This window comes from Aotus nancymaae, unplaced genomic scaffold, assembly GCF_030222135.1.
Source record: "Aotus nancymaae isolate 86718 unplaced genomic scaffold, 86718_ANA_hifiasm-v0.15.2.pri h1tg000108l, whole genome shotgun sequence".
Taxonomy (NCBI): Eukaryota; Metazoa; Chordata; class Mammalia; order Primates; family Aotidae; genus Aotus; species Aotus nancymaae.
In genome coordinates, this window is record NW_026988523.1 from 1,509,127 (window position 1) to 1,532,826 (window position 23,700).

At 44.2% G+C, this 23,700-nt stretch overlaps 2 protein-coding genes across 12 annotated transcripts in view; one reads left to right on the forward strand and one right to left on the reverse strand.

The window, feature by feature from the left end:
• DCAF6 (DDB1 and CUL4 associated factor 6) overlaps positions 1 to 8,940 on the forward strand; it is a 138,564-nt gene extending 129,624 nt beyond the window's left edge. For all 11 annotated transcript variants that reach the window (XM_064370718.1, XM_064370721.1, XM_064370720.1 and 8 more), the window contains 2 exons: positions 1,773 to 1,878; positions 8,469 to 8,940. In XM_064370718.1, coding sequence (XP_064226788.1) covers positions 1,773 to 1,878; positions 8,469 to 8,533 — 171 coding nt within the window. In that variant the 3' untranslated portion in view covers positions 8,534 to 8,940. The remainder of the gene's footprint in view (positions 1 to 1,772; positions 1,879 to 8,468) is intronic.
• Positions 7,860 to 23,700, reverse strand: part of GPR161 (G protein-coupled receptor 161) — a 55,088-nt gene continuing 39,247 nt past the window's right edge. Inside the window, exons 4-6 of the mRNA XM_012444408.3 lie at positions 20,541 to 20,645; positions 17,674 to 17,793; positions 7,860 to 15,929 (exon numbers count right to left, since the gene is read on the reverse strand). Of these exons, the coding sequence (XP_012299831.1) occupies positions 15,664 to 15,929; positions 17,674 to 17,793; positions 20,541 to 20,645 (491 nt within the window). The 3' untranslated portion in view covers positions 7,860 to 15,663. The remainder of the gene's footprint in view (positions 15,930 to 17,673; positions 17,794 to 20,540; positions 20,646 to 23,700) is intronic.

Sequence of the window (23,700 nt, forward strand, 5' to 3'; positions counted from 1 at the left end):
TTAAGAAATAGAAAAATTAAGAAACAAGTTTGTCTATAATACTAGGGAGGTAAAATCAAAATGGTAGCTTACTAATTATAATATTGATCGTCAGTAATACCAGATTAGGTGTATAGTAGTTTAAGAAAAATAGATTTGACTATTCATGTTATTACAATAAAGAATCACACACAAAAAATTCTGTCCTTTTAAGAAAATAATTTTATTATAGCTATTTTCTCCAAAAGCATACCTGTTTTTTCATTTTGAGTATAGCTATTTTTCCATTTTGAGTTCTTTTTAAAAAGGAAATGGAACTTTCTCTTTCAGAATTAGTATATAGCAGAACAAATGATTGGCAAATCTTTTCCTTTATCATTATATTTTAAGATTTTTTTTAAGCTTGTTTAAAACAGTATTTTCAGCCTGAGTTCTTTGGAGCTCTCTATTTTTTTTGCGATTGGGAGAGGGAAGGTGGATGACAGGAAGGCATAACTCTGGGCGTTTATTCCCCAACTTCAATCAGAGTTTTTATTTGTGGGCTCTCATATACTATTTCTTATGAAAATGAGAGAATCCATTGCTAAAAATGTTAGTAAATTGGAAAACCGCTACTCTAGAAGACTAACACTGACTGTTCATAGCACAATTCCCATGTATACTTTCACTCATTGAATAGACATTTATAAAACACTTGATGTATGTTATATGTGATGCTGGGTTTACAAGATAAAGCCCTACCCTCAGAGTTTAATGGGAAAGACAACGTAAATAACTAGAACATACTGTAGTGGGATCTGTGTCAGTCAGAGATAGACACATAGTGTTTTGGAAGTCCATAGTATTTTGGAACAGCTGCACTTGTAAATGGGATAGATGGGAAGGAGAGGTCTTCACAGAAGAAATGAGAACTGGACAGAAAGAGAATAGTTCACCAGGCAGACAGGGAGTGAAGGAGCACCTGAGACAGAAGGATCAGCGTGTGCCAAGGCATGAGAGGGTAAATGAACCATCAGTGTGCCTGGAACATGCACATACATAAAAGTAGTTCAATCAAACTAAACAGGTAGGTGAGGGTAAGATTATAAAGGGCCCTGTGGGATACCCTAACCAGTTGGGAATTTATTATTTCATTATTGGGGAACCATTGATCAGAATAGCATCTTTCTCTTTGTCTCATACTCTTTCTTCCATCCTTTTTTTCCTTTGCCATGATTTTTGCTTCTCCACTTTTTTCCTTTGCTCCTGGTTACATACTGGATCTCTGGATGTTCATGGATATTCAAGTAATCCTATTCTTGTTACTTAAGACTCATTTCCTTGTTAACCCTTGCCAAAAAATTTATTTTTCAAGACTACTCTCCCTCAGTCAAGGTAACATCTTCTCAAGGGATTCAAGTGGCCCATGGATAATAATTGAATTGTATTGCATCACTAAAATTATCAGTTCTCCTATAGGGAAAACAAGGAGCCAACAAAGTAAATTGCTCCGAGAAACAAATTGCAAATAAAAGCTAAATTAAATTCTTGAATGTTTTAAGTAGCCTCAAAGTTTGACCTTTGTTTTTCTGCCAGTTGAAAGAGTTGTGTTCTCTGATCTTCCTCCTCTAAATGCAAGTTACTGTGATTATTTGGCATTGAATAGACTTGAGGCAGAAATATAGACATCAGATGCATAAAGAATGTAGTAATTCCTCCTGGTACCTGCTAATTGTTTACTGTTTGCCCAGTCTTCAAGGAAAAGGTACAGTTACTCTATGATCTTTGATATGATCGTTTAACTTGCCTTGTAGGTTATAACGCGAAATGAACTCATGCTGGAAGAGACTAGAAACACCATTACAGTTCCAGCCTCTTTCATGTTGAGGATGTTGGCTTCACTGAATCATATCCGAGCTGGTAGGAACTTTCAGTATACTACTAAAATCATTTTTATATTTGAAAAACATATTATTATTTAAGATCCACTTTAAAGGGGTTGATATATATTTTTAATATAACAAAATGAAGGTAGCTTAACTTCCGAACTAGGATTTGTTTATGTTTGATCTTACCACAGTAACTTAATTACTTATGAACTACATTTATTGAAAAATGGCCAAAATGAAGACACCACAGTCACGTAAAAACTCTTTATCAGCTGCTGTTTTCTTATACAGGAGCACCATATCATAAACCTTAAGATGTATAATACTGCATATACTTTAATAGTAGGTTTGTTGAAAATCAGTCATAGCCCAGACAAAAATAAATATGACGTGCTAAGAAATGAAACAGATTCTTCAGTTTGTTTTTTCAATATTTTTTTGTTTTAGATAAACTCTGAGGTACAGTACCACAGATACATAAAAATAAATATATTACAACTAATGTTCAAGAAGGAATTGACTAATTTATAACAAAAGAAAAGGTCTAGTATTTATTATAAGCAAAATATATTTATCAAACAAAAGAGTGTTTATCACTCTTCACTGATTTCATAAATGTCTCCATATGTTTGGTATTGTCTATCATCTAATAATAATAGCTACCCTTTATAGAGTAACTACAATGTATCAGGCTTACTAATTATTTCACAGCTTTATCCTCATTTAGCCCCAATGCTTTACAAAGTAGACTATTTGTAATAACTTAACCCAAGTCACACAACTGATAAATGTTAAAGCCAGAATTTGAAATTAGCTTCCAAGCCCTTACTCCCCTTTGACCTATTAATTTCACTTACAGGAATGTATTCAGATCATTCATACGACATGTAGCCCTCTGGGTGATCTGATCTCAAACTGTTCTAGACGATTTACAGCATTATTTTCTTCTGTGACTACTCCGTCCACACTGGCCCTCTTTGATTTTGGGGATACACCAAACTTTCCCACCTCAGAGTTTTTATAATTGTGCTGTCCCCTCCCATCCTCATTCTGTTAGGATAACTTCTTACTATAAGAACTACGTAAGCAGTAAATTAAATATCACTTCCTCAGAGAGAGTGGGAAATGGAGAGACATGTATTCCACACAAAGTATACAGCATATAGCATTTTTCTAAGCCCTAGAGGAGAGAAAGTGTAGCACATCTGAAAAATTGAAAGAAGACCTGTATGTTTGTAATTAAAAGAATGAGAGAGGGCCGGGCGCGGTGGCTCACGCCTGTAATCCCAGCACTTTGGGAGGCCGAGGCGGGTGGATCACGAGGTCAAGAGATTGAGACCATCCTGGTCAACATGATGAAACCCCGTCTCTACTAAAAAATACAAAAAATTAGCTGGGCACGGTGGCGTGTACCTGTAATCCCAGCTACTCGGGAGGCTGAGGCAGGAGAATTGCCTGAACCCAGGAGGCGGAGGTTGCGGTGAGCCGAGATCGCGCCATTGCACTCCAGCCTGGGTAACAAGAGCGAAACTCCGTCTCAAAAAAAAAAAAAGAATGAGAGAGAAAATAATCCTCAAATTATAAATATTAACTATTATCAGGAAAGAGGGAAAACTTCAAATGGTGAAAACAACAACAAAAAATAAACCTGGAATGTAAACAAAAAATGTTAGTAGACCAACAAAATATTTTTGCAATACTTCTTTGGGTTCCTGTGTAATAAATGGTAATAACACTGTAACTGTTTAAAAATATGGTTTGTTCAATAACAGCAAGTAACTGTTAAAATTCATCCATTTGAATTTCACATTTGAGGAAGCAGCATTTTAAAACAAGAAAAATATTTACTGGTAATAACACCTAAAACGTGCTTGCTCTTATCTAATACTTGGCTCTTCCTCAGTAGTTTTCCAGTAGAAAATTAATTCTCTTTCCAGTTACACAAAAATCTATTTTAAACAGGTGCTAATGTGCCAGTATTGGTTAGCTAATAGCTACTACCATCCCTTTTTGGTTTTAGAATTAGATAACATGTTGTGTAATATAAAAATTCTCTTTCTTTCATTTCTTTTTGCCTGCAATCAAAAAGACAGTTTCTAGTTGGTTTAGTGAGCTTATCTTCTTGCTTCTCTTATACAAAAGACCAGATAGAATAAGGTGCCCAAGAGTTATATTTCTGCTGCCCTTATCCTTAAGAGATCTAGTTATTTGATGAGTCAGTCAGCCACTCTTTTCCTCCCCTATCCAGTGTCCTCCTCCCCTATCCAGCAGTCTAAGTACAATAATATGTGCATATTCAAGAGAGTTTGGACTTGGATCAAATAAGCATATGGTAGCCACAAGGTACCTCTCGGCTCATCCGTTAGTCCAGGAGGCTTCCTAGGAAGTCCAGAGAATAGATACGAGACAGTTTCTTTCTATTGGAGCTGTGATTTTTAATGAACGGTCCTCTTCAAATCACCTGTAGGGCTTTAAAAAACTACAAATGCCTAGGTCCCACCTGCTAAAGATTCTGGTTCATTTTATCTGGGTAGAGATTGAGCTTCTACATTTTTAAAAAGCAACCAAAGTTAATCTCATGAATAATGCACGAAAGACTGCTAGTCTGGTGGCCACTTCTTGAGATGGAAAGGCAGTTCTGACATATCTGGAAGCTTTAAGAGACTTTGGAAAGATGGTACTGGTGTGCATGGATCATTCTAGACTCTTCTAGAATGTCTTAGAATCACTTTACTGCCCTGCTTAAAATTCTCCTTTGCCTACACATGTTCTTAGAGTCCAAATGTATTAACACGTCTTATAAAACCATGCATTATCTCTTGACACTCTTCCCATTGTACCTCTGGATCTTGGCACAGATAGTCATTGTTTCTCTGTCATGGGTTTGCAGAGCCTGCCATCCTGTTGAGATCACAATCATTTATTAAATCATTCACAGACTGACTCCGTCAGCAAGTGATGCTAACTTTACTCCAGAATAGACCTAATATTGATATACCCTTGATCTCTCTGATTCTACTCCTCTTGTCCTCATACAGTCTGATTTTCACACCGCAGCCAGAGGGATTCTTTCAAAATGAGTTAATTTTTTGGTTAATAGCCAGATATGGTTTCTGTTGTAACCACTCAGCTCTGCCATTGTAATGCAAAAATACCCATAGACCGTATGTAAATGCACAGGTATGGGATCTGTTCTAATAAAACTTAATTTCTAAAAACAGAGCCAGGTGCAGAGGCTCATGCCTGTAATCTCAGCACATTGGGAGGCTGAGGCAGGTAAGTCAACCTGAGGTCAGGAATTCAAGACTAGCCTGGCCAATGTGGCAAAACCTCGTAAAAAATACAAAACTTAGCCACGCGTGGTGGTACACACCTGTAATCCCAGCTCCTTGGGAGGCTGAGGCAGGAGAGTCACTTGAACCCTGGAGGTGGAGGTTGCAGTGAGCCAAGATTGCGCCACTACACTCCAGCCTGTGTGACAGAGTGAGACTCTGTCTCAAAGAAAAACAAAAACAGGCAGTGGGCTGGATTTGCCTATGGTCTGTTGTTTGCTGACCACCTTTTAAAAACAAATTAGGTATCACCCTCTCTTAAAATTCTCAGGGACTCCCTATTGCTCTTAAAATAAAACCCAGACTTCTTACTCTGGTCTGCAAGGTCTTGCGTGATGTATATCCTGCCACCCTCTGGCTTGCACTCGGTCTCCCTTGTTTTCTGGCTCACTACATTTAGCCATACTGGCCTCTCTTCCTCACACTCACCAAGCTTATTAGCACATTTAGGACCTTTTCACTGGTTGTTCTCTGCCCAATTTTGCCCCCAGGACTTCACATACAATTGAGGTCTGAGCTCCTATACAGCCTCCTTAGAAAAGCCTTCCCTGGTCACCCTATCTGTGTCTTCTCAGATCTTCCCTCTCACTCGGTCTTTGTTTGTTCATTGCCTTATTTTCCTCAAGTACTTACCACTCCTAAGTTTTAATTTCTTCATTTATTGTGTTATGACAGATTGGGGGAGAAAAATACAGGTGGTGTCTTGTTTGTTGTGTGTCTTCCTCCTCAGAGAATAAGCTTATAAAGAGCAGAGACCAGTTTGTCTTAATTTGCAGCTGGGTCTTTAGGCCCCCATAACAGTGCCTACCACATAGTAGTTGCTCAACAAATATTGAATAATCTGGTAAATAAGTGCACATCTAATACCAAATCTCTAGTTAACAATTAGTTTGTATTATTTCTTTTTTTAAGGAAAGGAAATAAATTATTTGCAGAGGATAGCCTGGAAAACAAAACAACAGTATTTTTGTGGAACACAGGTTTCCCGTGGGGACTTTTTTTCTCATCTTCTTTCCCTCCCCCTGCAGCAAACTCAGTATGTCTTCATATCATATCTTCCCCAGCCAAAAATAATTTCCTGAAGAAATAGTCTATCAGAGAATAAAAGGAACCTTTCTACAAATGTAAACCCTATTTACAGAAGCAATTTGGCATTGCCTACTTTTGATAAACAGTATACATAGAAGTGATTCTTAGTTACAGTTTTTATTGAAAAGAACACACTGTTGTTCAGACCTTCTAGTCTGTCATTGCCAACCAGAGATCTGTGTGTGTGTCAGTGGCTTTGCAGCCTTACTACTTCAGTAGCATTTCACGAACAGAAGATGTCATTTATTTTGAGAAGCTGGGCTTACATTCTGGGAGAGATGACTATGGATCAGTTAAACGAATTGGATTTGAGGAGAGAGCAACTATTCTGCCTTCCTCATTCCAGAAGCCACTGTCACTTACTCTGTGACCTGCTGTAAAAGGCTCTTGGCCCTCATCTGTCTCTTTATTGTGTGCCTCTGAGAGCAAAACTCTAACCTCTACTGCAAACTCCCTGATTTAAAGGCAGTGACATTTTTTCTTAACTCTCTATTTCTTCATCTTTTTTATAATGTGACAACCAGAAGAAATTTGTGTAAGAAGCCTGCCAGCTTTGACGTGGGCCGTTACTACTGCATCATGCTCTGCTATGACAGAATAGGTTTCTTGAATGTATTCAGTCATCCTCAGGATTCCCATTCCTCATCCCTGCTTAAGTAGAAGAGCAACTTAATGTTTTGTTCTCTCTTGAAAGTATCACACAATGAAAACAATGTACTTTTTTTATACTAATATCCTCCTTAGGTAGCCTTTTATTGCTCAGAAATCCTTCCACTGTGTTTAAATTCCTTACTAATCCGTAAGGTCTATTCAAATCTTATTTTGTTCATTTATTTGATAAACATGTATTGAATACTTATAAGCTACATTTGTATTATTAAGGGTATAAATCTTATACACATACATTATCTCATTGGTTTGACATTGGATTACAGTTGGCATAGAGGAGATTTAATCTAATTCACTTGGACAATTAAACAATTAAAAGGGGCATTTAGTCCCTTCCTGTGTACTGTTCTTGGTGCTGTTGATCTAGGATCCGATGGGAGTGTTTAAGCCTCTGTAGGTAATAAATAAAATCTCAGCATTCAGTCTTCTCTTGCTGTTGGCAGCAGGACTGAACTGTTTTCCTTGTGCTTAACCTTAGTATTTTCCATGTTGCTGTGGGGAAATGTTTCTGGGGCAGAAACATCCTAGTTCCATCTCAGTGGTGGCAGTGACTTCATGCTGTTTTCTTCTTCATAATCGATTCCCTAATGTAATGTATCTTACCTTCATAAAAGGTAAGATACATAAAAGGTACTTATATTCATTTATTCAGTAAACCTTCATTGAACATCGTATACTAGGCTCTGAGGATATAAAGATAAAAAGAAGTAATTCCTGCCCCCTGGGAACTCACAGTCTGGTCTGCAAGAAGACATGCAAACAACTATTACTGCAATTAGGATCACCATTATGAAGTTCATACAAGATATTCTAGAATGTGGAGGAGGGAGTTCATAATTCTGCAGATAGCCTGTGTGGAAAAGTTCAGGAAAAGATTCACAAAGGGGATAATAGTTGTATTGAGATGAGTAAGAACCTTTACAGCTAAAGAATTGGGCAAAAGTATCCCAGGCAGAGGAATAGCAAGTGTAAATCATGAAAACTTGAGAGAAGCATACTGTACTCACCAGCTTGTAAGTTTATATCACTTGAGCATTTAACCCAAATCAGCTCCCTGAGACCAGAAACTTCAATCTGTTTTGGTCACCATTGTATCCTCAGTTTTTAGCACAATGCCTGGAACACAGTATTTAATTTTTAAAAATCTTTTTACAAACAGAATTACACAAATCCTCACAGTGGTCCACATCTTTTCTCTCACACAGCCTCCTTCTCACTCCCCTTTGCAGCACCTGATGTACCTCCTTAGAAACCTAGACTCCAAAGAACACTGTTTGAAAGCCGCTGCAGCAGAGCATAATGTATCAAGTTTTAGGAGTGGGTTTCTTTCTCATATTTATATTTTAGAATAACATGCATAATCAAAGCTAATAATACTGTGTTTTATTTACTCTTTTATCTGCCTCTAAAAAACATCCACACATAGTGGTGAACTGATTTTTAACCAGTTTTAAATAGAAGGCATTGAAAAATATTTACAATTGTAATTACTAAAAGTATTTCTCTTTGCAATTCTCTTATCTGTTTCCAGACCGGTTGGAGGGTGACAGATCAGAAGGCTCTGGTCAAGAGAATGAAAATGAGGATGAGGAATAATAAACTCTTTTTGGCAAGCACTTAAATGTTCTGAAATTTGTATAAGACATTTATTATATTTTTTCTTTACAGAGCTTTAGTGCAATTTCAAGGTTATGGTTTTTGGAGTTTTTCCCTTTTTTTGGGATAACCTAACATTGGTTTGGAATGATTGTGTGCATGAATTTGGGAGATTGTATAAAACAAAACTAGCAGAATGTTTTTAAAACTTTTTGCCGTGTATGAGGAGTGCTAGAAAATGCGAAGTGCAATATTTTCCCTAACTTTCAGATGTGGGAGCTTGGATCAATGTTGAAGAATAATCTTCATCATAGTGAAAATGTTGGTTCACATAAATTTCTACACTTGCCATTTGCATGTTTGTTGCTTTCTAATTAAAGAAATTGGTTGTTTTAAGATACCCTGAATTTGACTTTTTATTTAATGCCTTGCTCTCTCCTGCAGCATACGAGGACTATTTTTCTAAATTTTCTAGATTTAACAACTTTTTCCTTTTTTACTTATGTGGGATGGAATCATATAGAAGGACTTTCTTCATATCTCTTTCCAAGATACAGCTGACCCTTGAACAACCCAGTGGTTAGTGGCACCAGCCCCTTCACAGGTGAAGATTGATGTATAACTGTTGATTCCCCCAAAACTTGACGAGTAACAGCCTGTTGATCACAAGCCTTATTGATAACATGGTCAGTTAACACATACTTTGTGTATTATATGTATTATATGCTATACTCTTACGATAAAGTAAGCTACAGAAAAGAAAGTGTTTTTGCTCAGTTTTGCTGTGAATCTAAAACTGCTCTAAAAAATTATTTTTTAAAAAAGTATTTGTTAAATGAACTGGGTCCCCACCCACAGCGATTTTGCAGAATTTTGGTGGTGCATATTTCTCAGAAGCAGGACAAGCCAGACAAGCCGTCAGGAGGCGCAAAGAGAGAAACATCTACAGAGGCAGAACTCACAAGTGCTGGCTGCTTCCAAGATTGGGTGTGTGTCAGAGGACCCCAGAAAGCTCACAGACTGGACCCGAGGACCACCATCGGCTCAGATAAAGGAAATTTCAGTGGTGGTAGGTGAGGGGGTCAGGAAAAGGTGGGTTTCATGCCCTGAGGTGGTTCTGAGTCTCACTGGTAATGTTAATCTGCCTCTTGCCCTCTTTGACTTTGATTATGGGATAGAGCAGACAGATAGGACATAGCTCTTTTAAAAACCTTGGGTTAAGAGTACTTCTTGGGCATGGTGAGAAGTAGGTAATTTAAACAGTGCTCCGAATTAAATGGCCTTGGAGGAACTGATGAAATATGCATGGATGAGTATTTCCAGGTGACTGGTATGGGCACTTCCCCACCAGTTCTGCAGCAGTCCACCCCTTTCTGCTCAGTCTCCCTCGTTTTAGCCCATGGGAAGGGAGGTTAGGAGGAGGGATATGGCTGCCTATTGCCAATGGCAATGGAAGAAAATGGGAGAAAGGCAAAGGCACTCAACAAAGTCCATGGACCATAAATACAAATTCACCATTTCCACAGCTATACACATACCAAAAACAGATTTAATCAGGTCAACAGTTCTAAATACACTTTTGCTTGTTTATAAATACTGATTTATAATAATCCTAAACATTTTTTAATCTTAAAAAAATCCAAAGACTTCAAGTTAAATATATTTCAGGATTAGCTTGGGTTTTTTGTTTTTGAAGGTTGGTTTTTAACCATTTCTGCATCCAGGGGCCCATTATCAGAACACAGCACGGTACTCCGTCTCTTAAGCATGCAGGTTCCTCCTGCTCTCAGTGTGGCCTTGTCTGCCCAGGCCTGTGATCCTCCCTAGACTGTCTTTTCCTCTGGGAGGGATGACTCACCTGTGATTTGTGATATTTCAAACTAGTGAAAGAAGGAAAAACAAAAGTGGCATTTGATTCTTAAGCTATTAATATTTTACAGGAAAATGCTTGCTGAGGGAAATGAACACAGCTTTGTCTATATGTTCTCCTAAAAACAACATTGACCAAAATTGTGCTTTTTATAATCTGGTGCAGATTTGAGTTTGTGCTTTGATATTTTCAAAGGAATCTTCAGTGTACTGGAAATACTTTGGAATCCAAAGTATTTGTTAGATACTTTCCAGTGAATCCAGTCACTTTCCTTGGGCTTTCAGTATTTTTTAGGTCTGGCCAGCAGATATTAATATCTCCCATGATCCTTGGTTTACAGTAGTTCTACCTACCCGATAAAGCGCTGCTGGCCTGTTATATGATACTGATGACTCTCAACTATCCCTCATCTTCCTTGACCTGTAAGACTGGCTCCTTGCTTTTCTCAGCCATTTGGCCAAGACCTGGAGTTTGGCTCTGACTCTGGCTTGAGAGCTCAGACAGTTTCCTTGGATTCTGTGTCCCTCTCCCAACCCACAAGGACAACATGGCTCTGCCCCTTCTTGCAGGCATATATGGCTGATCACAACCATTCTCCTTTGCCTAGGGTGAAGATGGTGATTTCCTCTCTCTCCCACAGGCTCCATCTGGGGTTCTGCATGTATTGTGAGTAGCACCCCTGCCTTGCCTCTTAGGGGCTTGGAGGATTAGGGATTCTGTGAACCCAAGAGCCACAGCCAGGCATTCACTCTGTCGCTACAGAACAGAGCTGTCCTCAGCAGCCAAGGGTATTTCTCAGGGAGAACGTCCCTTCTGGACTGTAAGGAAGGTCAAGCTGTATTTGTGCTATGATGTGGAATGCTACACCAGGCCCTGGGGGTTTGATCATCTTTGATAGTCATTCGGGACAAATCAGAATTATTTTATTTTTGTACTAACAGGCCAGTGGCATAGACATTTTTAATAGAAAATCTCATTTCGGCTCCCTTAGACCTTTCGATGCCACTTAGCCTTTCCTCTCTCCTCTCTATTGCCTTCTCTTCCTCGCCACATCCCTGTTTTCCCAAAAGTCCTTCCTTGCTGTGCAACAAATATAATTCCCATGGCAAAAACCTTTAACACCTCCCGTCTAGGGTAACAGTTATCTTTTCAAGATTCTCACTGCATTATAGAGATCCCTGTAAAACAAGAATACACCCTCCCCACAGAGATACTGTGAAGAAACACCAGTGGCTCAGCTTCAGCTGCACCCCAGGCATTGTGCTGCAGGCTTTCCAAGTATTTCCCCGTAGAATCCAGACAAGCACCCTGCGACGGAGGCCTCCCTCAATTCTGTGTGTCTCAACACAGAAACAGATGACAAAACTTCAAAGATGAGGAAACTCAAGCAGAAATACCACGTAACTTGCTTGAAAACATCCAGGTAATAAGTGGAAGTACAGGATCTGAACTCACGACTTAACCATACCTATGTCTTCACCATCCCCACTATGTCACATCTGCACTGCAGTGAAATGAGAGAGCATTTGGAAGTACCTAACACAGCACTTAGCACATCACAGGCACTCAAATGTCAAACAGGTCCGGCCCACAGTAGGCACTCACATGCCAGCTCAGTGCCCCCTCTTTATAGCCACACCATCCTCAGAGTTCCTTCCAGACAGGACACAGCCAGGGCTCAAGGCTGAACATGTGTTGTGAGTGTATCTTGTGGTTTATCCAGAGACATGTCTAATTTGCAGGTATCTAAGAGGCATATTGTCAGGATGGAAAAATAGGTAAATCTGAACAGACTAATAATCTGTCATTGTATCAAAGCACTTTTCCTCCCTCTCCTCTCTCAACCCAAATTCTTTAGCCTATTGCGAATATTTAGTCTCACTGGTTTGCTCACTTGTTTACAGAAAGACCACATAGTAGCTCCTCAAATGAGAATCAAGGAACATGGGCACCAGATGGCCCTTGTCTTACACTCCTCAACTCTGCTTCTCCAGGAGCAGTGACCTATGTAACATCACTCAGTGGCAAGACCTGTGAACCTGGATGGGGTCATGCATGTAAGCAGGCTAGCCAGGTGGTCCTTGGTCACCAAGCCCGTGGACTACACGATGAGGGCAAAGGAATTGAAAATGAGCGCTCAGCCAGAGGCAATAAAGCACTCAGGTTCATCCTTAGCTCTGCACAGCCACACCGCTGCCACCTAGTGTCTAAGGGCCTGAACTTCAGTCTTGGTGCCTCTGGCCCGGGAAATGGCTGTGCTGAGCTATGCGTGTGCTCTGTAACGTGGGACTCCCAATGCCTTCTGGGTCAAAACTACCCCAAACCTGCTATCTGTGGCATAGCACAGGGACCCAGTAAGGCAGAAATCTCAGTGAAAGAAGCAGAGATGGGCAGCAGCTCTAAATGTGGTCACGTCAAAACCAGGAGACACAGGACTGAGGTGTTGAAGCTAGTAAGTAGCAAAATGTTTCATGTGCTGCTGTCCATGTGGTCCCATCAGGAAGGCTGCAGGTGCCATGCACAGCAGTTTACAGCTAATGAGCCAGGGTGTAGTGGGGGCACATGGGGCTTTGACCTTCTGCACTAATGGCAGATAGCCTCAAAAATGCCTCTCGGGAACTTCAGAATGTGTGAAAATCCTCTTTCCTTCTCCCCCACCCACCCCCTTCTCTCTCTCTCTAGCTGAACAAAGGCAAATTTGAATTCCTGAATATGAAAAATATGATTCTAGCTGCCAAACATCCTCCAAGACTTAGCTCAAACTGTCACCTACCTCACGGAGCCATCCCTAACTCCACAGTTGGAAATATCCACCTCCCTCTGAAACCACACTTCTTTCTATAACCACTGCTTGACTTTGCTAGTTATTAGAATCGGTATCCTCCAGGCCCTGCTCCCTAAGTCAGAGTGCACACTTCAGTGGTTTTGCCTGCAGAGCCTGGCTGGGTGCTTTGCACACAGTGGATGTGCAGTGTCTGGTAACTAAATGAATTGGACCTCAGTAAAATATATTTAAAAAAGGGAAATACAGTGAATCCTTTTGTGAAATACAATGTTTCTAGATTTATTTAGATTAAATTCTATTATATCCCAGCTGGTGTGGGGTCAGTGGGGGAGTGGGAGGCTGTCTGAGGGTTCTTTCCCTGGAGCCCAATCTCGTACAGTCAGGGGAGTTTTCTCCCATCCTTGGCTTTCAAAGCCAAGTGGCTGCACTCAAGTATGCCTACACCTAACCAGCAAGCCATCCTAGAGATGAAGGTCTCTCTGCCCTGTTCCACCTCTGTGTACACTAGCTGATCAGGAGTATGGTCCCTTCAGAAACTAGACAAGTGCTAGAAAAAATATATACAGAGAATATATATGGAAAACGTGAACCACACGCAGACTTAGCAATGCCATTCAGCAATGCGGAGTGCCTGACCTGCACAGGTGAACCTGCCCTCTGCACCTTCCCACTCCCTTCCAGAAGCTAGGCCAGTGCCTGGCACCCAGGTGACCCAGAATAGTTGTTGAGTTCAGTCATCACAGGTAGCAAGACTCCAGGCCTCATGAAAGGTCGTTCATTAAACTGCAAACCAGGGGACCAGCTAACCACTGGTTTCTGGCACACGACACAGAGACACTACCTCACTAGGAGTAGTAGCTAGGCCCCAGAGAAAACAGCACAAGGGTAATTCACTTTCTAGAATAGCTGCCTCTTAGCAGCCAGCAAGATCTCCTTGGAATCTACCTTCTGCCAACCAAAGCAGAGACATCCTGAACTTATTTATTCACGCAGGCTGAAGGGCGGACGTGAGAGGAGATCCAGTGGCTTCCCCAGTCATCACAGCAATGACTCCAGGACCAAACGTCAGCTGCTGTTCCAACTCAAAGGGAGGAGGAGAGAGGGCTAACCATCCCAGTCACATGCCTGTGCTCCCCTTCTGAGGTGACCCTGCCCCTCACACATCTTGGTGGCTGGCATTCTATCCAGACTGTGCTCTAATGGGCAGGGCAGACAAGGCCGCAGAACCCCGATCTGGTCGCACTTCACGTGTACATGAGCAGCCACATTCCAGAGTTAAACAGGTCAGTCCGTGGGTCTGCTTTTGTGTTTTTTCTATCTCTGCTTTACAAATCCAGACAACACCAAAGATGACAGCTAGAAATGATCTTGGAGACCAAACCAACTCCCCCTTCCTTTTTCCCACTTTATAGAGAACCTAGAGACGTGACAGGATGTCCCAAAAAATGACAAGCGCACACGAAGACAGAGATGGGCCAAGAACCCGGGTTCCTGGCTCTGAGTCCAGGGCTTCCATCTTGTTTTATGCCAGGCTTGTAATAGTAATAGTAATAGTAACTGTTGCTTTCGGGAGTGTGCCCTGCAGAACTGAGGCCAGCTGTATTTTCATCAGTCACTCACACGTCACACATAGGCTTTCTCATGTAAACAAATAACAGGTTCTCTATTTATTTCCTGACTCTGCATTTCACTAGTCCCATGCAGTCCTGGTAAAACAGTTGTGCATCTTAAATGGATTTTTTTAAAATTCTGAAAACGGAACACCGAGTATCTGCCCTTCCTCCTGTCTTTGATAGTGGTTTCTCCCTTTTGAAACACAAAAGAACTTGTCCATAGGGCAGTGGGCAGGGCGGGCCCATCCTCAGGAGGCCTGTGGCTGCCCCTTCTAGCACCAGCAGGTGGCGCCGCTGAGGGCTGCTCTGAAGCGCTCTGCTCCTGGGTGCTCTCTCCGGACCAGTTAGTCTAGAACTCAGGGTCCCACACTGCCCGCATCAACCATGCAGAAGCACCAGGATGGTCGCGTGTCAGGAAGAAGCGTTGTCCATCCTCCACAGTACACTGAGAGGGTTCCCCTCCTGAGGGCGCTGGCACAGGGCACGGCTGGACTTCTAGCACACAGGTTTGAAGAAGAGAAGATGATGCACGTGGGGATCTCCTTCCAAGCCCTTCATCTCTGGTCTTCCCGTGGCCCACCTCCCAAAAAGCCACGGCCACATCTCTGTATGTTTTTTTTTTTTTTTTTTTTTTTTATGCTTTAGATGCTTCTGGTCCCATCACTGGGACCTAAAAGAAGCTCACATGTGGTCTCTGGAAACGCCAAAGCGTGGACGGTAGACATTATTTTCAGTCCTTGTCCTGGTGGCTGCACACCAGATGGTGCTCCTTCCCTGTGTGTAGCCAGCTGTACATAGCGACGTGCTCCCAAGGCCACGGCGCAGACGGTGATGGTAACTCCTCCTCAGGCACCCCAGGCCCTCATCTCTGCTCAGCAGCTGAAACATCCCCTTCTTCGATGCTCTGCAGCTGCAGTCTCTGACTCGCAAGAGTTCTGCTGCCTCGGCGGCCCCCAAAGCCAGCCCCTGGGACGGTCCGTGCTGTGAGCAAGACCCCTGGCAAAGCCTCCTCCCCGAATAAGTTGATTTTGGCTTCAGCCTCAATGGCTTTGGCCAAGCTGGTTGCGTAACTGTCCAGCGACTTGTGTACCTCAGCTTTCACGTGAAGAATCGAGTTCTTGGCAGTTTCTGAGGGAGAAGGAAGAAGAAAAAGTCAGCTGAGGAGGCAGGCCTGGGGACTACCTTGGGGACAAGCCTGCTGCTGCTCCTCCACCCCGAGGGAGGGAGGCGAAACCACAGGTGAGGGCGTGGGTTTCAAAGTTCAATTCCTAGGCCAAAAGCTTTGACTCCCTGACTTCCTACTTGGGCAACCTTGGAAAAAATATTTAATCTAGCCTCAGTTTCCTCATCTGTAAAGAGAAGATAATAAGACAGCTCTTCCTCCATAGGGTTACTGTGATAACTAATGGAGATAATTCTAACATGTTTGGCCTAGGTCTGGCCCATGGTAAAGACTTGATAAATACTTTCTACTAATGCTAATCAACATTTTCACATCTTTGAAAGCATATTCTGGCCTTTGAGCTCTGTGAAGCAGTGTACTATCTATGTCCATAGGCTTCCACAAGCCTTAATGTCATCTCTCTCCTCTCCATATTTGCTCAGAGATTCCCCATGCAAAACCTCAAGGTTGGATGTGACATTACAGGTTCAAGTCCCCTCCCAGGATTAGGAGCCCTGAAACTAACATGAACAGAAGGGAGAGAGGGAGGGGCCTCCAGTTTCACAACCTGTGCCCTGTTGTTATTAATTTACTGCCTATTTCCTCTGGACGTTTTGGTGGAACCAATGTATCCTCGCCTCCTCACATTTTCTGGAGAGTAGGCAACCTGTACCCCACTTTCCAAGAGGGAAAGATGGAGGGACCTCCGGCCGCTCTCTGCCCTGCCACTCACCCATGGCAGGAGTCCCTGCTGGGAGGGTGCTGTTGAAGCTGCCACCCCCACAAAGCAGGAATGATGAGCAAGTGTGGCCCTACATGGGCTGGGGGATTGGGGCGCATTCCGTTCATTTTTTCCTATAGAAGGGCAATGTATTACAAAGCCCATGAGGCTGCTGGCCCAAGCTCTGTTCTAGAATCTGCTTTGCCAGTGAAGCGAATGATCTATTATCCACTCTGACCTCTGTGACGACCTCTCCATCATTCTGAACTCAGGGAGGGGTGTGGAGAAGAGATGGGATTAATCATGAACCTAAAACTCGGACAGAGCCCCTATTTATTTCCATTTTCAACATTTCTGAAGAGCCTCCTGATGTCGTACAGCCCCTGGCCTCCACCACATCCACAGCCAGTCATGCTGGTGTCTGGATGGCTCTTGTCACTCCTAATCAGCATGTCTGGATGGAAAACGAATTCCAAGTTCCAGAGTAAACAACAGTGCTGGGGGTGAGTGGGGAAGAGATGGGAGGGAAATGTATGCACTGGGCTGCGGCAGAGCTCATTCTCCTCCCAGGACCCAAAGGCCATCACCGCCTTAGGGGCAACGGAAGATGGCAGCTTCAGCCTCCAGGAAAGCAGGTACACTCACTGGGCCATTACCTCATTTTCCACAGGAGGGAACTGAGGCTCAGGGAGAGCAGGTTCAGTTACAGCCACACCTCAGCCACGATCTGGGCTGTGTGTGAACATGTGTGGGGTGTGTGTGTGTAGCCTGACAGCCATAACCTGCCCAGCCTTTCATGCTGCTTGCTCTGAGAGCTGGGTGCCTAAGGACTCAGGTGAGACGAGCAGGGCTGGGAGTAACCAGGCAGTGGGTAAAGGGATGGAGCCCTGGTATGTTCCATGCTGGGGGCCGGTGACAGCCAAGGAATTGTCCTAAGATACTTTTGGTTTCCCTCTGTCTTCTTGAAGCAATCAGTCACAGAAACCAACCTTTGATTTGTTCCACTTCATCCTCAAAGGTCACCGAGCTCCTTCTCTTGGGTGGGCAAGTGCAATGAGAGGGAGGGCTGTCGTCAGACGTGTAGTCCTCAAGCAGCATCACATCTGTCCCTAGAACAGAGGGCAGACTGCGCATATATAACTACAGTCCAAAGTGCTCCTGGCCTCTGCCCCCCTCTCAGCACCCCTTCCTCCCCTTTCCTCCCATCCATCCAAACCGATATAGTCAAGCGCAGCTGACCGCCCCGCAGCATTTGCCCAAGAAACGCCCACCTGCCATCCTGTTGCAGGGAGTTTGCAGACAGCCAGTGAGGCTGCTTCAGCCACGCAAAAAAAAACGCAGGCAACTTATGTGAGGTAGGGGTCTATGTGCCACAGTGAGCAGACCCAGAAGCGTGGCATCTGCCAGCCTGGCATGGAAGGGCCGTGGGGAGAAGGGCGGAGTCGAGGAGAGGGTCCTATTAAAAGGAAGTTTACATTCTGAGCGATTCTTCTTACAGTCTGAATTTCTATCACCATAGTTAAAATATGGTGTACTAAATAAACATTTAAAGCTCCAAAATGTAGAGTTCTTTGGGGATCAAAAAATAATTGACAAATATACCCCTAAAAAGTGGGGAAATGCAGAAGGTCAGGGAAATCCTCCTAGAGATAGGTGGGCAGAGCAGGCAGAGGGAAGGAAGGGCTGAGGTGGGACTCATCACTCAACAGTACCCTGCCCAGACCCCAGGACCAGTGTCAGATCCAGCCCTGTTCTTAGCTTCCAGCTTTCAATCCATCAAGGCCTTGAAGCTCAGAAAATGAGGACTAAAGGGAAGCCTGGAGCTCTTCAGATGCTGTTTCGGAGCACCTTGCAGATGTATGATTACCCGACAGATAGGAGAAACAGTCCCTTGGGAGGTAGAATACGGTGGTTAAACACACAGGCTGGGGTCGGACAGGCCTAGGATCAATGGCAGGTTATTTAATGCCTCAGTATCTTTCCATGTCTGTAAACCGGGGATCATCAGTCAGTCTACCGCCCGGAGTTGTGGGGATTTTGAGTTGAGACATGAAACCATCTAGCACAGTGCTGTGCACACAGCAGGGCCTGAATCGACGGCCATCATTCCTGATAAGGACACAGCGAACAAAGGGCAGGGCTGAGACACACACCAGGTCTGTGGGCCCCAAAGCCCATGTTCACTCTCTCTTGCTCTTCTACTTGCTCACACCCTTCCTCCCTCCCTCTTCCCCTCTCTCCCTCCCTTCCTCCCTCTCTCCCTCTCTCTCTCTCTTGATTTTCACCCTTGTTGCCTAGGCTGGAATGTAATGGCACAATCTCGGCTTACTACAACCTCTGCCTCCCAGGTTTAAGCAATTCTCCTGCCTCAGCCTCCTGGGTAGCTGAGATTACAGGCAAGCACCACTACACCTGGCTAATTTTGTATTTTTAGTGGAGATGGGGTTTCACCATGTTGGTCAGGCTAGTCTCGAACGCCTGACCTCAGGTGATCCAACCACCTCAGCCTCCCAAAGTGCTGGGATTCCAGGCTTGAGCCACTGCTCCCAGCCCATGCTCTTTCTTCTGCCTACAATGCTATCCCCTCACTCCTTGCCCCGGGGCACCTCCCACGTTTGCCTTTGCTTTCAACATGACCTGCTCAGAGCAGCCTCTCTAACTCCTCTACCCACAGCACCCACAGGTTCCCACACCACTCTGGCTTCCGCTTTCACAGCTCTCCACGCGTTCATCGTCTTTCAAAAATTGTTTTATAGAGATGTAATTTGCACGCCATGTAATTGACTCATTTAAAGTATACCATTCAACGAGAATTGTATGGTATACTTTACAATCTTTACATACTTTACAGTTCAGACTTTTATGAACTGAATCCTCCACAACAGTGGCAGTGCCCCCAGCACCTGGCACAGGGTCTGGCCAAGGCAGGGACGTGGCAACTGTGTGCTGAATGAATGAATGTCACAGCGCCTCTGGATCCCTTTAGTTGTCTGGGAATGGGGAAGCAGCCTAGGCAGTGACAGAGACTTTCCTCCCCCACCTTCCTACCTCCCCACCTCCCCTCCCCCACCTCCCCACCTCCCCTCCCCACCTTCCCACCTCCCCCACCACCCCACTTCCCCACCTCCCTACCTCCCACCTCTCCACCTCCCACCTCCCTCTCCACCCCACCTCCCACCTCCCCACCTCCCCACCTCCCTCTCCACCCCACCTCCCACCTCCCCACCTCTCTGGTACCATGGCTCTAATGCCTGGAAGCTGACTGCTCAGACAAGGAGCAGCCCTGGGCTTGTGCCCCGCAGGATTTGTGGTGGAGATGCATTTCTACAGGGAGACCGAGTTTCACGCCAACCAACATGGAGTGAGGTGACAAGGCAAGGGGGAGAGCCCCTTCTGTGGCAAGAACAAGATGATTGCTTCACATTCATTAGGTCTCTCAATTCTCACAGCTGCCCTGTGATGGGGATTAGTACCCTCATTTTGCAGATGGGGAAAGTTGAGGGTTTAGGAGGAGATCATGCAACTTGCTTGAGATAACACAGCTAGTAAAAAGCCAACCGGAGACTGAAGACCCGGCAGGCTGACTCCAGGGCCTGTCTGGGCCGTGGTTATTATCATCACAGTCATTTCTCATTTTAACATTGCAAGGGCTTTCACTCACTTTCAACCCCCCAATAACACCATGTGGCAGAGAGAACAGGAACTGAGAGTCACATTTTGTAGAGGAGGAAACCGAGACACAGGAAAGCCGAAAAGTCAAAGCCAGGACTGGAAACCCACTTCTCACCCCCCACCCCCTGTGGGAAATGCCCCTCTGCCAGCAACAGGCAAGAGGCTGAAAAAGCACGCAGGTTACCTGAGTCCTGGGAGCAGCTGAAGCCAGTGTCCCCCGTGCTGCTGCTGTGCCCCAAGGGCTGACCGCCTGCCATGAGCGCCGTGAGGTGCGGGGACAGGCCCAGGTCTGAAAGGCAAAATTGGCATTGACAACACAATCACACCCTGCAAAGAGGGGCTAAGCCTCAGTTTCCCCACAGACCCATCTCTTGCCCTCCTCCCTTGCAAAACTCACTCTCCACTTCCTGAAAGATAGGAGCCCTTAGCTGCTCCCTCCCGGCTGGCCCCTTTTTCTGTCCCCCTGTGTCAGAAGCACTCACTGGGTTCCCCCAAAGGGGAAGCTCTCCTGACAAGGTCAAACACCACCAAGGCGATGACAGAGGGCCAGGGAGCAAAATCAAAAGAAGAAAAAGACAAAACCAAACACCAAGGCAGTCGGGAGGGGAAATGCAAGGTGAGATCTTCCTGTTAAAGATGGACGGTTCGACCCCACGCTGACCTCCTGATATCCTACTTGAATTACCAAAGAGGGATTTTTTAAGAGGTTTACACTCCAAAAGAAGGGGAGAATTTTTGTAAACTGGAAAGCAGATGGGTGAGAGTGGTGAGCTGACCTGTAATAGAGAACTGAGGTTGGCGACGGGGAGGTCTGGGACGAGGCGAGGCAGAGGCTTCACCAGGCTCTGAAAGCTCAGGAACAGGTGAGGGGGTGGTGGGCCAGGAGACAAAGTCTCCACAAGAAGCAGCTGGCCCTGCCACTGCTCTTCCCCACGCTGGGCCTCAGACGGTAGAGGAGGGAACCCCGGGCACAGCCACAGCAGAAGCAACACACTAAAAACTGAGGGACTCGTGGAAATTTCCATATTAAATAGTGGGCCCTGGCCCCTGGTCCCACTTAACCTGGGCTGGAGTCTGGAGAACTCTTCCCTGGGAAAATCCACCAAGCCCAGAGAAAAGCTGAGCAGCACTGAGATCCCGGCACCTGTGAAACAGCCCTGCTAGACCCACCACAGTCAGGAAGCCTGCCTGCACCCCATGGCCCAGGGCTTCCTGTGTCTTTCTAGGGCCTCATTATTAGAGGTGAAGGGATGCCCAAGGATCACTAGACATTTAAGGAAAGGTACAAGCATGAAAGACAGATGGGGCCAGGTGTGGTGGTTCACGCCTATAGTCACAGCACTTTGGGAGGCTGAAGTGTGTGGATTGTGAGGTCAGGAGATCGAGACCATCCTGGCCAACATGGTAAACCCCGTCTCTACTAAAAGAACAAAAATTAGTTGGGCGTGGTGGCACGCACCTGTCATCCCAGCTACTTGGGAGGCTGAGTCAGGAGAATAGCTTGAACCCAGGAGGCGGAGGTTTCAGTGAGCAGAGATTGTGCCACAGCACTCCAGCCTGGCAATAGGGCAAGACTTTATCTCAAAAAAAAAAAAAAAAGAGAGATCCAAGATGGCTGGTCACTAGAAGCTCGGGATTGTAGCTCTCAGTAAAAGTGCAGAGAACGAGAGGACGCCACACTTTAAGACAAATTTTTGTTGCTCACGGACCAGGAGATTCCCAGCGGAGGAGCCCCACGGGTCGTCAGCGCAACTTTTGTGGCCGGCACGGCAGTTTTGCCAGTGCCTCGGTGCGGCAGTTCTTGGTGCAGAGTGAGCAGAACTGGGTCCCCTTTTGGCTGACATTGTTTGGAGCTCCGGGAAGACAGAGTCACCTATTCAGCTGATTGAAGGATAGACTCAAGAAGGGAGCTAGACCGGAGATTCCCAGGCAGAAAAGCACCATCAGTCTTAACACTACTGTTTTGGCCGGCGCAGTGGATTGCTCAGATTTCGGCGCTGGGAATCAACAAGTTGGACATCCACTCAGAGACCTAATTTGAAAGTCGGTAATCACAAAGATGACAGGTGGATAAATTTACAATGATGGGAAGAAACCAGGGTAAAAAGGCTGAGAATACCCATAATCAGAATGCCTCTCCCTCTACAGGGGATCACAGTTCCTCATCAGCAACGGAACAAGGCCTGATGGAGAACAAGTGCATTCCATTAACAGAAGTAGGCTTCAGAAGGTGGATAAGAAACTTCTATGAATTAAAAGAACTTGTTCTAACCCAACGCAAAGAAACTAAGAACTTTGAAAAAAGGTTTGACAAAATCCTAACGAGAATAGACAATTTAGAGAGGAATATAAGTGAATTAATAGAGCTGAAAAACAACACGAGAACTTCGCGAAGTATGCACAAGTTTTAACAGTCGAATTGATCAAGCAGAAGACAGGATATCAGAGGTCAGAGACCAAATTAATGAAATAAAACAAGAAGTCAAGATTAGAGAAAAAAGGATAAAAAGCAATGAGCAAAGTCTCCAAGAAATGTGGGACTATGTGAAAAGACCTAATCTACGTTTGATAGGTGTACCTGAATGTGACGAAGAGAATGAATCCAAGTTGGAAAATACTCTTCAGGATATTATTCAGGAAAACTTTCCCAACCTAGTAAGGCAGGACAATATTCAACTCCAGGCAATACAGAGAACACCACAAAGATATTCCTCAAGAAGAGCAACCCCAAGGCACATAATCATCAGATTCATTAGGGTTGAAATGAAGGAGAAAATACTAAGAGCAGCCAGAGAGAAAGATCAGGTTACCCACAAAGGGAAGCCTATCAGACTTACAGCAGATCTCTCAGCAGAAACCCTACAGGCCAGAAGAGAGTGAGGGCCAATATTCAACATCCTTAAAAAAGAACTTTCAACCCAGAGTATCATGTCCAGCCAAACTAAGCTTCACAAGTGAAGGAAAAATAAAATATTTTGCAAACAAGCAAGTACTTAGAGATTTCACCATCACCAGGCCTGCTTTACAAGAGCTTCTGAAAGAAGCACTATACACATAAAGGAACAACCAGTATCAGCCTTTCCAAAAATATATCAAAAAGTAAACAGCATTAACATAATGAAGAACTTACATCAACTAATGGGCAAAACAGCCAGCTAGCATCAAATGGCAGTATTAAATTCATATATATTATTAACTGGATAAAAAGCCAAAACCCATCGGTACGCTGTATCCAGACCCATCTCACATGCAACGATACACAAAGACTCAAAGGGACAGAGGAAGATTTACCAACCAAACGGAGAGCAAACATAAATAAATAAATAAAAAGCAGGAGTTGCAAT